The following is a 12,967-nucleotide window of genomic DNA, read 5'->3' as shown; positions in this document are numbered from 1 at the left end:
ACATATATTGAGCAATATGTTCAGAACATCAGACATACAGTGAGCAATATGTTCAGAACATCAGACATATAGTGATCAATATGTTCAGAACCTCAGACATATATTGAGCAATATGTTGGGAACATCAGACATATATTGAGCAATATGTTCAGAACATCAGACATATATTGAGCAATATTTTTGGCAAATCAGGCATATATTGAGCAATATGTTCAGAACATCAGACATATATTGAGCAATATGTTCAGAACATCAGACATATATTGAGCAATATGTTTTGAACATCAGACATGTAGTGATCAATATGTTTGGAACGTCAGACATGTAGTGATCAATATGTTTGGAACGTCAGACATGTAGTGATCAATATGTTTGGAACGTCAGACATGTAGTGATCAATATGTTTGGAACGTCAGACATGTAGTGATCAATATGTTTGGAACGTCAGACATGTAGTGATCAATATGTTTGGAACGTCAGACATGTATTGATCAATATGTTCAGAACATCAGACATATATTGAGCAATATGTTCAGAACATCAGACATATATTGAGCAATATGTTTGGAACATCAGACATATATTGAGCAATATGTTTGGAACATCAGACATATACTGAGCAATATGTTTGGAACATCAGACATATATTGAGCAATATGTTCAGAACATCAGACATATAGTGAGCAATATGTTCAGAACATCAGACATATAGTGATCAATATGTTCAGAACCTCAGACATATATTGAGCAATATGTTGGGAACATCAGACATATATTGAGCAATATGTTTGGAACATCAGACATGTAGTGATCAATATGTTTGGAACGTCAGACATGTAGTGATCAATATGTTTGGAACATCAGACATGTAGTGATCAATATGTTCAGAACATCAGACATATATTGAGCAATATGTTTGGAACATCAGACCAACCAATAAAATAATAACTTGTGTTTGATGTGTTTCTATGAGATTGTGATATATATATTTATATATTAATGTTTAAAACATGTTAGGGTAACTAAGGGCAGGCGGCTCTTTCCCACTGCGTCCCGAGAGGCTAGCAAAAGGCAATTACCAGTTAACTGATCAGCAGGCAGGCTTGGGGCGGCTCGTCATTGGGTGAAGAGTTCAGAGGTCAGAAGGTCATGTGTTAGTTGCCGGTGGCGGCTCTGTCTGCGTTTACAATCCTTTGGTAAGGATGTGTCTGTCACTGGTAACCTTGTATTTTCACTGTTTGTCTTCCAAAGACCAAATGGTCAGAGTGAACCAAACAGAACTGCAATGGGACAACAGAGCGCTTCTGTATCTTAACGACTGAGATAATAAAGTGAATTGTACCTTTTTACTATTACATCAGTCTGTTGTGTCATTATATCAATGTCTGCTGTTGACTTTAGGTTAAGCAGAGTCAGGGCTAAGCTGAGGTTCTGATAGAATTTCATCTTGTTCATGTCATTTATTTTCATCATTATTTTTCGACTTAATGTTTCACAGTTAACGTGACTAAACAGCAGGACTTAAATCATTAAGAGGCGTTGCTTCCTTCTTCCTCTATTAAAGGGTTCATGTATTTTTTGTTGGTCCTAATTTGAGAACGGTAGACCCATTTCTTTCAGTATGTACAGAAGGATACATGACATGACCATATTTGGTCGTAGGCCCGTTGCTAAGGTGTTGAGTATGTTATTTACTAAGGTTTTCTAATTGATTGATCAGGCTTAATGTTATTTGACTCCCTTGTAAGCAATAACAACAATGTTTTAAAGTATGTGCTAAGTTCATAACTGCCAAACCAAGCTGTGATGCAGCCAGTCACGATCCTCTCAATGGTGCAGCTGTAGAACATTTTGAGGATCTGAGGGCCAATACCAAATCTTTTCAGCGTCCTGAGGAGAGATGAAGCGTTGTCAGGCCTCTTCACGACTGAAAATATAAGGGTGCAACCATTTTTGTGCTAACTTCATACATGAGTTTCATGGATTCACAGGGGCTCTAAACATTAAATACAAAGCTCTCAAATTGTTCAAGCATGTAGAAGTGAGTTAACACTAAAACAAAATAACAAAACTTGCTGTATCGTCTATAAGCCATAGCGAGAGGGATAATGCCTGTGGAACACTATGGCTCTGTTTCAAATGGCACCCTATTCCCTATTTAGTGCACTACTTTTGACCATCTTAGTGAACAAAAGTAGTGCACTATACAGGGAATAGGGTGCCATTTGAGTCTGTGTTTAGATGAGTGGGAACAGTTCACCTTTCCCTCAGTGTGAATAGTTGATATAATGTCATCATGGTGACAACTGGCTTTTGTTGGTCATCTGGAGCAAAGAGAAAAGGGTTTGGAATAAGACAAAGGGATCGGGTCCGATCTTTTCCTGTTATTAATCCGCTGATTCAGCGTGACTAATTGGAGATGTATTACGTGAGCGCAACACAGTTGAAACAGGCATATCTATAGTACAAACAGAAGACAAAAAACTGAACGATAAAGAGAACAGTGACAAGAACACTGGACAGTGAGCTCCAAAAGTATTGGGACAGTGACACATATTTAATTGTTTTGGCTCTGTACTCTAGCACTTTTGATGTGAAATGATTGGCTAACGTCGAGGTTAAAATGCAGACTGTCAGCTTTAATTTGAGGGTATTTTCATCCATATCGGGTGAACTGTTTAGAAATTACAGCACCTTTGGTATACGGTCGACTGATTTTAGGAGACCAAAAGTATTGGGACAAATTCACTTATATGGGTATTAAAGTAGTAAAAAGTACAGTATTTAGTCCCATATTCATAGCACACATTGACTACATAAATGAGTTGGATGCATTTGCTATTTGTTCTTGTTGTGTTTCAGATTATTTTGTGCCCAATAGAAATGAATGGTAAATAATGTATTGTGTTATTTTGGAGTCACTTTTAAATGTAAATAAGAATAGAATATGTTTCTAAACACTTCTACATTAATGTGGATGCTACCATGGTTACAGATAATCCTAAATGAATTGTTAATAATGAGTAAGAAAGTTAAAGCCTCTCACCCCTGTTATTGTAATGGTGAGAGGTTCGCATGTCTTGGGGGTAAGAAGTCAGCCACATGTTAAGTTGTTCTCTGGGTTATTGTGAGACATTAATCACCACATAAATCATATGGTGTTGACCTAATGCCTCCCATCAGCCACCACACCTGTCCTGTTGATTTAAGGTTTTAGAGATTTCTTTTAAGTTTGCTTAATTCGTTTGAAAACATCCAATTTATTCGACATGCCACCCAACAGAGCATATAGACTTTAGCTTAATCACAGCCCAGGTTTCCATGGTTATCAGGCGATTGTTGCATTCCTTACGTATGAACGTTGATAGTTGCCATTGAATCTGTTCCAGACCCATTGTTAGCCTGAAATCCAGTCAGGTTCGGCTGACGTTTCACTCCTTTACTCAGGGTCATTGCCAAACAGTTTATCATGACAAGGAGTGTCAAGGAGTGGAATGAGAGCTAAACATACTGGGACCCAGGCTAAGGTATTGTCCCTGGGAATATTGCACAATGTGTCCCGTTTCCCCCACTCCCCGATAACCAGGGTATAAATGCCTCGCTTACAGGTGTGTCCAGCAGTCAGCATCAAGATTTGGTAAGTCAGTACTTCTCTCAGATCACTATTCATACTGTATGGTTAATTAAACAAAGTTGTTTTGGTTTGGTGAAATGAATATATCTGAACTGACTAAGTTTGAAATGTTATATTACCCTCCAGAGGATGTGTGTGTCCACGCTTAATATCTATAGTTGTATTAGATGTTTTGTAACGTGGTTTATTGCAGTCTTGTGACAGAAAATAAAATATTTTTTATCACAATAGGATGACCTGTATAGATACAGTCAAATTAAATCAATTCAAACTTGAATTTAAAAGTGTCTGACTATCCAGTATATGTAAATTGTGGATAAATATAATATAATAAGTGTATTTTCCTTCAGGTTGTGTTCCTCGTTTCTGCCCCTGTAGAAGTAACTACTGTTGATGAGGATGATCCTGGTAGCTTTGCTGGTGCCTCTACTGGTTCTGTCCAGCGCTGGACATACCTCAGGTACACACAAATATACTATATATTTAATACATCAACAGCTGGACATACCTCAGGTACACACAATTATACTATATATTTAATACATCAACAGCTGGACATACCTCAGGTACACACAATTATACTGTATATTTAATACATCAACAGCTGGACATACCTCAGGTACACACAATTATACTGTATATTTAATACATCAACAGCTGGACATACCTCAGGTACACACAATTATACTATATATTTAATACATCAAAATATTTACAGTACCAGTCAAAAGTTTGGACACACCTACCCATTCAAGTTTTTTTTTAAATGTTTACTATTTTCTACATTGTAGGATAATAGTGAAGACATCAAAACTATGAAATAACACATATGGAATCATGTAGTAACCAAAACAAGTGTTAAACAAATCAAAATATATTAAATATTTTTGAATCTTCAAAGTAGCCTCCCTTGCCTTGATGACAGCTTTGCACACTCTTGGCATTCTCTCAACCAGCTTCATGAGGTAGTCACTTGGAATGCATTTCAATTAAAACTTCTTATGGCTTAGATCCCGCTACCGGGATCGATATGACAACGGCCAGTGAAAGTGCAGTGCGCCAAATTCAAACAACAGAAATCTCATAATTAAAATTCCTCAAACATACAAGTATTTTACACCATTTTAAAGAAAAACTTGTTGTTAATCCCACCACTGTGTCCGATTTCAAAAAGGCTTTAAGACGAAAGCACACCAAACGGTTATGTTAGGTCAGTACCTAGTCAAAGAAAAACACAGCCATTTTTCCAGCCAAAGAGAGGAGTCACAAAAAGCAGAATAGAGATAAAATTCATCACTAACCTTTGATGATCTTCATCAGATGACACTCATAGGACTTCATGTTACACAATACATGTATGTTTTGTTCGATAAAGTTCATATTTATATCCAAAAATCTCAGTTTACATTGGTGCGTTACGTTCAGTAATGTTTTGCTTCCAAAATATCCGGTGATTTTGCAGAGAGCCACATCAATTTACAGAAATACTCATCATAAATGTTGATGAAAATACAAGTGTTATGCATGGAACTTTAGATAAACTTCTCAGACGAAAAGTCAAAAAATGCCATTACAGTTCGTAGAAACATGTCAAACGAAGTATAGAATCAATCTTTAGGATGTTTTTAACATAAATCTTCAATAATGTTTCAACCGGATAATTCCTTTGTCTTTAGAAATGCAATGGAACGCAGGTCGCTCTCACGGGAGCACGCGTGATCAGCTCATGCCAGACACCTGATTAAAAGAGCTCTCATTCCCCCCTCCTTCATAGTAGAAGCCTGAAACAAGGTTCTAAAGACTGTTGACATCTAGTGGAAGCCTTCGGAAGTGCAATATGAGCCCATAGACACTGTATATTCGATAGGCAATGAGTTGAAAAACTACAAACCTCAGATTTCCCACTTCCTGGTTGGATTTATTCTCAGGTTTTTGCCTGCCATATGAGTTCTGTTATACTCACAGACATCATTCAAACAGTTTTAGAAACTTCAGAGTGTTTGCTATCCGAATCTATCCTATATATTACTCTGGGCACCTTATTCATCCAAGCTACTCAATACTGCCCCCCAGCCATAAGAAGTTTTAACAGGTGTACCTTGTTAAAAGTTAATTTGTGGAATTTCTTTCCTTCTCAATGCGTTTGAGCCAATCAGTTGTGTTGTGACAAGGTAGGGGTGGTATACAGAAGATAGACCCTTCAATGAGTAGGTGTGTCCAAAATATATATTACATAATGAATACTATATATGACAGACAATATATAATTTGTAAAATAGATTTTCTCATTGAGTGTCTGCCATATTAAGAGATCAAGTATATTTGGTTAGACAGTACAGGGATATATGTATCATGTATTAAGTATTGTATTTACTAAGTATTTAATAGAGTTTTTATAAACTGGGTGGTTCGAGCCCTGAATGCTGATTGGCTGACAGCCGTGGTTTATCAGACCGTATACCAGGGGTATGACAAAACATCTAGTTTTACTCCTCTAATTACATTGGTAACCAGTTTATAATAGTAATAAGACAACTCGGGTTTGTGATATAGGGCCAATATACCAGGGCTAAGGGCTGTGTCCAGCTCCACGATGCATCGTGCCTAAGAACTGCCCTTAGCCGTGGTATATTGGCCACATACCACACCCCTTCATACCTTATTGCTTTAAATAACCCACCACACAATTGACTTCTGTATTTTCTCTGCTCTTTAGTCTCAGAACCTTAAAATGGAAGCATCAAAACAATTCAGGTGTATCACGATAACTCAACCTAAAAAGACGAAGAACCCATATATTCCCATATTCCCACAGGTACGATTGTCACCAGCTGCGAGGCGTGTCACGAACAAGCCGTCTGCCGCACCTCGCCCATGGCAGGTGACATCACATGCACCTGTAAGAAGAGCTTCTCCGGCGACGGCCTCATCTGTTTACCTGGCCACACCGCCGCCGACCACCACCACGCCCCTCGCCGTGTCCGCCGCTCCTATCCCACCTCCAACACCAACCTCGCCCATGTCCGGTTCAGCTGCGGCTTCAACGAGTGCGCCGACGGGGAGGACTGCATCACGGTCGACGGCATCCAGCAGTGCGCCAACCCTTGCAAGATCTACACGGTCCTGAACGACGCCTGGCGTTCCACCAACAACGTTGTGGGCAACAAGCACTGCGACCGCAACGTCCACTGGGACGGCTATTACCGCATGTACATCGGCAACCAGAGCGTGTCCATGCCGGACAAGTGCGTGGATTCGTTCAAGTGCGGCACCCAGGCTCCCTTGTGGCTGGCGTTTCCTCCCCCCCAGCAGGTGGATGAAATTGTCCAGAGTGCAGTCTGCGCCAGCTTCAATGAGGACTGCTGCTGGGTGCAGTCTCAGCCCATCCACGTCAAGGCATGCCCTGGGAACTACTTTGTGTACAAGTTCGTCATGCCTCCCGGGTGCTACTTCGCCTATTGTGCATGTAAGGTTTCACCCCCTGCTTTGCCAAGTTCTGAGTGGGACTTGCTGTTGTTGTTCTGCCTTTTGAATTGAAGTTATTGTATTTACTTCTTTAACTGTTTAATGCTTAGTCATTCACCAGCTGGTTATATACACCATGATGTTCTTCTTATGGCCCTAGATATCAACAGTACTCCGCATATTCATTCATTCATTCATATAGGTGTATTGTATGATCCTGGTAATACCAGCATACTTGTTCTTTCAAAACATGAGCGATGAATGTTCCCTCGTAACTGTGTCTGCTGTTTAACTCCTTGTTCCAGATGTGACAGCTCCCACCACAACACCACAACCAGTCACAACAACAACCACAACAACAAAAGCACCTGTAAAGGTCACCACGACAACAAAAGCACCTGTAAAGATCCCGACGACAACACAAACACCTGTAAAGGTCACCAAGACAACAAATGCACCTGTAAAAGACACCCCAACAACACAAATACCTGTTACGATACCCACGACAACACAAACACCTGATAAGATCACCACAACACCGCAAACACCTGTTAAGATTACCACGATAATGCAGACACCGGTTAAGGTCACCACGACAACACAAACACCTATTAAGATCACCACGACAACACAAACATCCGTAAATACCACCACTACGACAAAATCACCAGTAGATGTTGTCACCTCGTCAAGAACACCAGTAGACAACAATCGCACCACAACAACAACACAGTCACAGGTTGCCACGACTACGCCAAAAGCAATGTGTGGTACCTGCAGAGCGGGGGAGACCTGCGTGAGCAATGATGGGGTCACTTGGCGGTGTGAGAGGCCAGGTGAGTTCTCAGAAAACACCTGCTTGAGGACTTAAAAGGGTTCTTCGGCTGCCCCCATAGGAGAACCCTTTGAGGAACCCTTTTTTGGTTCCAGGTAGAAGCCTATTGGGTTCCAAGATGAACCCCTTCCCTAGAGGGTTCGACATGGAACCAAAAAGGGTTCTCCTATGGAAACAGCCGAAGAACCATTTTGAAATCATTTTTTCTAGGAGTGCATATGAGAATTTGTAATTCCTTCTTTTCATTTGGGGTTCTTGAATAACACTCTCCCGTTGTCTTTCTCTTCTCATCCTTCTCTCGCTCTCTTTCTCTCTTACAGATCAGCCTGTTTTGCTGCACCCAGCGGTAGTGTGTGGGCGGAGCCTGGTACAGGTGGGTCTCAACAGGACTAACCTGGAGGCCGCTGGTCTGGATGCCACCACCGCTAACCTGGCCGACCCCCGGTGTAACGCTCACGAAGAGCGTGGCGGCATGGTATGGTACCAGGTGGAGCGCACGGAGGGCACCTGCGGAAACACTCTGGAGGTGAGAACAGACCCCGACCCGTTCACCCCGTTCCTCACCGAAACCTTCAACAGAGAACACTTGCTGTGAGACATGTTGCCATCAACAGAAAATGATGAACAGATTAACTGAAATGCAATAGTCCAAGAATTGTATTATTCTGAGGACTGGGGAGAGGTCCTCTCCTGGCTTCTAATCTTCTTCCCTTTTCCCCCTTTCACCAGACAAACGGAACTGACGCCATCTTTACCAACAGTTTATTCATCTACCACATTCACAACGTGTCCTTCAGCCGACCCGTGAGCGTGCCCTTCTCCTGTGCCTACCCTCTGGAATCAGAGACCAGCCTGGATGTGGCCATCAAACCCTACCTGTCGTAAGTGGAGACGTTACAGGAAACAATGTCAAACATGGACAATGTAACACAACAGGGGCGCAACTTTCACTTGGGACGGGGGGGGACATGTCCCCCTCCCCCACATTCTGAAATTGCATTTTTGACCCCCCCCCCCCCAGTTTTATCATTGGAATGTGATACAATACGAGGCAATGGTGTACTTTAGGACCATGCAGACGCCTCCGAGCAGTCGGGTAGGCTGTTTGGAGTGTTTATACGACTGGATTTAAACATGATAATAATTATGTCCCCCCCACTTCTAAAACCAAACCCTGTAACACAATGTAACATAATGTAACACAATGTAACACAATGCAGGCGAACACATGTCGGACTGTCAGTATCCTGTTAATGTATAGACAGTTATTACTCTAAACCTGTGGTTATTGATGATCCTTTAGATAACTAGATAAGAGTTTTGCATCTCCTCTGTCCACTCATCACAGTACTGGTTGTACTGGTTGTACTGGTTGTACTGGTTGTACTGGTTGTACTGGTTGTTCTGGTTGTTCTGGTTGTACTGGTTGTTCTGGTTGTACTGGTTGTACTGGTTGTTCTGGTTGTACTGGTTGTTCTGGTTGTTCTGGTTGTACTGGTTGTTCTGGTTGTACTGGTTGTTCTGGTTGTTCTGGTTGTACTGGTTGTACTGGTTGTTCTGGTTGTACTGGTTGTACTGGTTGTTCTGGTTGTACTGGTTGTACTGGTTGTTCTGGTTGTACTGGTTGTTCTGGTTGTTCTGGTTGTACTGGTTGTTCTGGTTGTTCTGGTTGTACTGGTTGTACTGGTTGTTCTGGTTGTACTGGTTGTTCTGGTTGTACTGGTTGTTCTGGTTGTTCTGGTTGTACTGGTTGTTCTGGTTGTTCTGGTTGTTCTGGTTGTACTGGTTGTTCTGGTTGTACTGGTTGTACTGGTTGTTCCAACAAAATACTCAGCTGAAGCTGGCTGTGTAATAGTGTTAAAACTATAATAATAATCATTTCTTATCTTATCTAAAGTCACTTTGGGTGTCTTGAAAAGTGCTTCAAAAATAATGTGTATTTATTGTTATTATTATTATAATTATTTTAATTATAATTATTGTTATTATAAATAATAATATAAACAATTCATTTTACTGAGCCTGTAAAGTGCATTTCTCGCATTTCTCACCCAAGTCACTTTGTTTGTCCTTCACCATCTCTGACTGCATCTCTTATTAACCAAATCTCCTATTTGCCCATTTGACAGGCTGAAGGATGTCCAAGTCGGTAAGGGCTCCAAAGTGGGCTCCAACATGACTCTGTACCACAGCGACAACTTCACAAAGGCTTACCCAGCGGGCGGAGTCACCTTGCCGGTGGGTTCCGTGCTGCACGTGGGTGTGTCCGTAGAGGAGTCTGAGACGGAGCGTTTCGTGGTCGTTCTGGAGGACTGCTATGCCACACAATCCCCCGACCCTAAAGACATCATGCGATACTACATCATTCAGAACAAGTAAGTGTGTCTTGGTTTATACTCAAGGAACACATGGAGGTTTTCCCAGACACAGATTATGTCTGGTCCTGGACTAACAACACTTTACATGGAGCTTCTCCATTGAGATGCTTTTTACTCCAGGACCAGGCTTATTCTGTGTCTGAGAAACCAAACCCTAATTTTTGTGTATTTTTTGTTGCGTTATCTAACCTAAACCCTGACCCTCCCTGTTTCTTAGATGTCCGACTGAATTCCGTCAGGTGAGGGTGGAGGAGAGCGGCTCGTCTCTCAGGGCTCGCTTCTCTGCTCTGCTGTTCCTGTACCAGGGGGACTACCGGGATGTCTTCCTACACTGCAGACTCAGCCTTTGTGACCAGAGGAGCTCCTCCTGCACTCCGGTTAGTCCTGCATCTTTCCCGCTGTAGTGGTTTCTGACTCTCCTGAGTCTCTCTGTCTCAGTGTCTGGTCTCTCTGACTCCTTCTCGTCTCTCTGTCTCAGTGTCTGGTCTCTCTGACTCCTCATCTCTCTGTTTCAGTGTCTGGTCTCTCTGACTCCTCGTCTCTCTGTCTCAGTGTCTGGTCTCTCTGGCTCTCCTGAGTCTCTCTGTCTCAGTAGCTGGTCTCTCTGACTCCTCATCTCTCTGTCTCAGTGTCTGGTCTCTCTGACTCCTTCTCGTCTCAGTGTCTGGTCTCTCTGACTCCTTCTCGTCTCTCTGTTTCAGTGTCTGGTCTCTCTGACTCCTTCTCGTCTCAGTGTCTGGTCTCTCTGACTCCTCCTCTCTCTGTCTCAGTGTCTGGTCTCTCTGACTCCTTCTCGTCTCAGTGTCTGGTCTCTCTGACTTCTCCTCGTCTCTCTGTCTCAGTGTCTGGTCTCTCTGACTCCTTCTCGTCTCAGTGTCTGGTCTCTCTGACTCCTTCTCATCTCTCTGTCTCAGTGTCTGGTCTCTCTGACTCCTCATCTCTCTGTCTCAGTGTCTGGTCTCTCTGACTCCTTGTCTCTCTGTCTCAGTGTCTGGTCTCTCTGACTCCTTCTTGTCTCAGTGTCTGGTCTCTCTGACTCCTTCTCGTCTCTCTGTTTCAGTGTCTGGTCTCTCTGACTCCTCGTCTCTCTGTCTCAGTGTCTGGTCTCTCTGACTCCTCGTCTCTCTGTCTCAGTGTCTGGTCTCTCTGACTCCTTCTCGTCTCAGTGTCTGGTCTCTCTGACTCCTTCTCGTCTCTCTGTTTCAGTGTCTGGTCTCTCTGACTCCTTCTCATCTCAGTGTCTGGTCTCTCTGACTCCTTCTCGTCTCTCTGTTTCAGTGTCTGGTCTCTCTGACTCCTTCTCGTCTCAGTGTCTGGTCTCTCTGACTCCTTCTCGTCTCAGTGTCTGGTCTCTCTGACTCCTTCTCGTCTCAGTGTCTGGTCTCTCTGACTCCTCATCTCTCTGTCTCAGTGGCTGGTCTCTCTGACTCCTTGTCTCTCTGTCTCAGTGTCTGGTCTCTCTGACTCCTTCTCGTCTCTCTGTCTGCGTCTCTCTGTCTGGTCTCTCTGACTCCTCGTCTCTCTGTCTCAGTGTCTGGTCTCTCTGACTCCCCGTCTCTGTCTCAGTGTCTGGTCTCTCTGACTCCTTCTCGTCTCTCTGTCTCAGTGTCTGGTCTCTCTGACTCCTTCCCGTCTCTCTCCTCAGGTGTGCACCAAAAGGAAATACCGCTCTGTCACCCCCTCCGTCCCCCTCGAACCCCTCACCATCGGACCAATCACCTGTGAGTACGACCTCATAAGTTATCAATCAAAACCAATAAGTGAATAGATGTCAATCAAACAAATTATTTTGATGTCAGTGATGGACACTCAGGTAACTAACTAAATAACTAACAGTGTATTTGTTTTTGACTTTCAGGGTCCCAAAATGAAGTTTGAACTTCATGAATCCCTGTCATGCTTCCTGTATCCTAAATAGACAATGAACTCAGTTATTTAAATGATTCATGTGAAGTTCATAAACCTATCTCACCTATACATCATTTATGTCGTAAACCAAGCCATTTCATATTTAACATCTTACATACATCCAGTTATAAATAAGGATATTTTTAGGATATTTTAATCTTTTTCTTATGACTAGAATAACTGGGAAAACATTTATTTATTGAATCAACACAAATTAATTGTTGAACCTTTAACGAAGGCGTGAGGCCAGAAAGTGTATGAGCTGGCCACTAATGTTTGAAACTAAATGGACATCTAGTTGGGATTATAGCAACACAAACATCTCCCTTTTGTAGTTCACACTGCAGCTATAATATTATTTCATCCTATTGGTCTAAAATGCTTTGTTTGTGCAGTAATTTAATAGTGTCATTAAAGATGATAAATGTATGTATCAATGTATTAATGTACTGTGCATGTAGTGTACTATTGCTCTAAAATGCTTTGCATGTGCAGTAATTTAATAGTGTTAATAAAATATAAATGATAAATATATGTATAAATGTATTAATGTATGAATAATGTACAGGGAATGTAGTGTACTATTGCAATAGCTTAGTTCTTTCTCTTTGGGATCAGTCAAGACAATGATGAACCAGTAGGTGTCAGTATTACCATAGAAACACTGGTAGAAGTCTGCATCATCACGACACAACAACAGCAGACTTAGAAAGAGGACATTCCAATGAAATTAAGTAATTAATTAAT

General features: G+C 41.9%; 1 protein-coding gene across 1 annotated transcript; it reads left to right on the top strand.

The window, feature by feature from the left end:
* Nucleotides 1-7,843: 7,843 nt before the first annotated feature.
* On the top strand, nucleotides 7,844-12,190 carry LOC120035651 (pancreatic secretory granule membrane major glycoprotein GP2-like). Its single transcript, XM_038982226.1, has 7 exons — nucleotides 7,844-7,935; nucleotides 8,255-8,460; nucleotides 8,664-8,815; nucleotides 10,064-10,309; nucleotides 10,530-10,689; nucleotides 11,958-12,033; nucleotides 12,171-12,190. The coding sequence occupies exons 1-7, from the start codon at nucleotides 7,863-7,865 to the stop codon at nucleotides 12,188-12,190; spliced, it is 933 nt and encodes a 310-aa protein (XP_038838154.1). The 5' UTR covers nucleotides 7,844-7,862.
* Nucleotides 12,191-12,967: the final 777 nt, after the last annotated feature.

Source organism: Salvelinus namaycush, unplaced genomic scaffold, assembly GCF_016432855.1.
Source record: "Salvelinus namaycush isolate Seneca unplaced genomic scaffold, SaNama_1.0 Scaffold108, whole genome shotgun sequence".
In the NCBI taxonomy this organism is placed as follows: Eukaryota; Metazoa; Chordata; class Actinopteri; order Salmoniformes; family Salmonidae; genus Salvelinus; species Salvelinus namaycush.
Note: the sequence above shows the minus strand (reverse complement) of the source record. Positions and strands in the feature narration are given on the sequence as shown.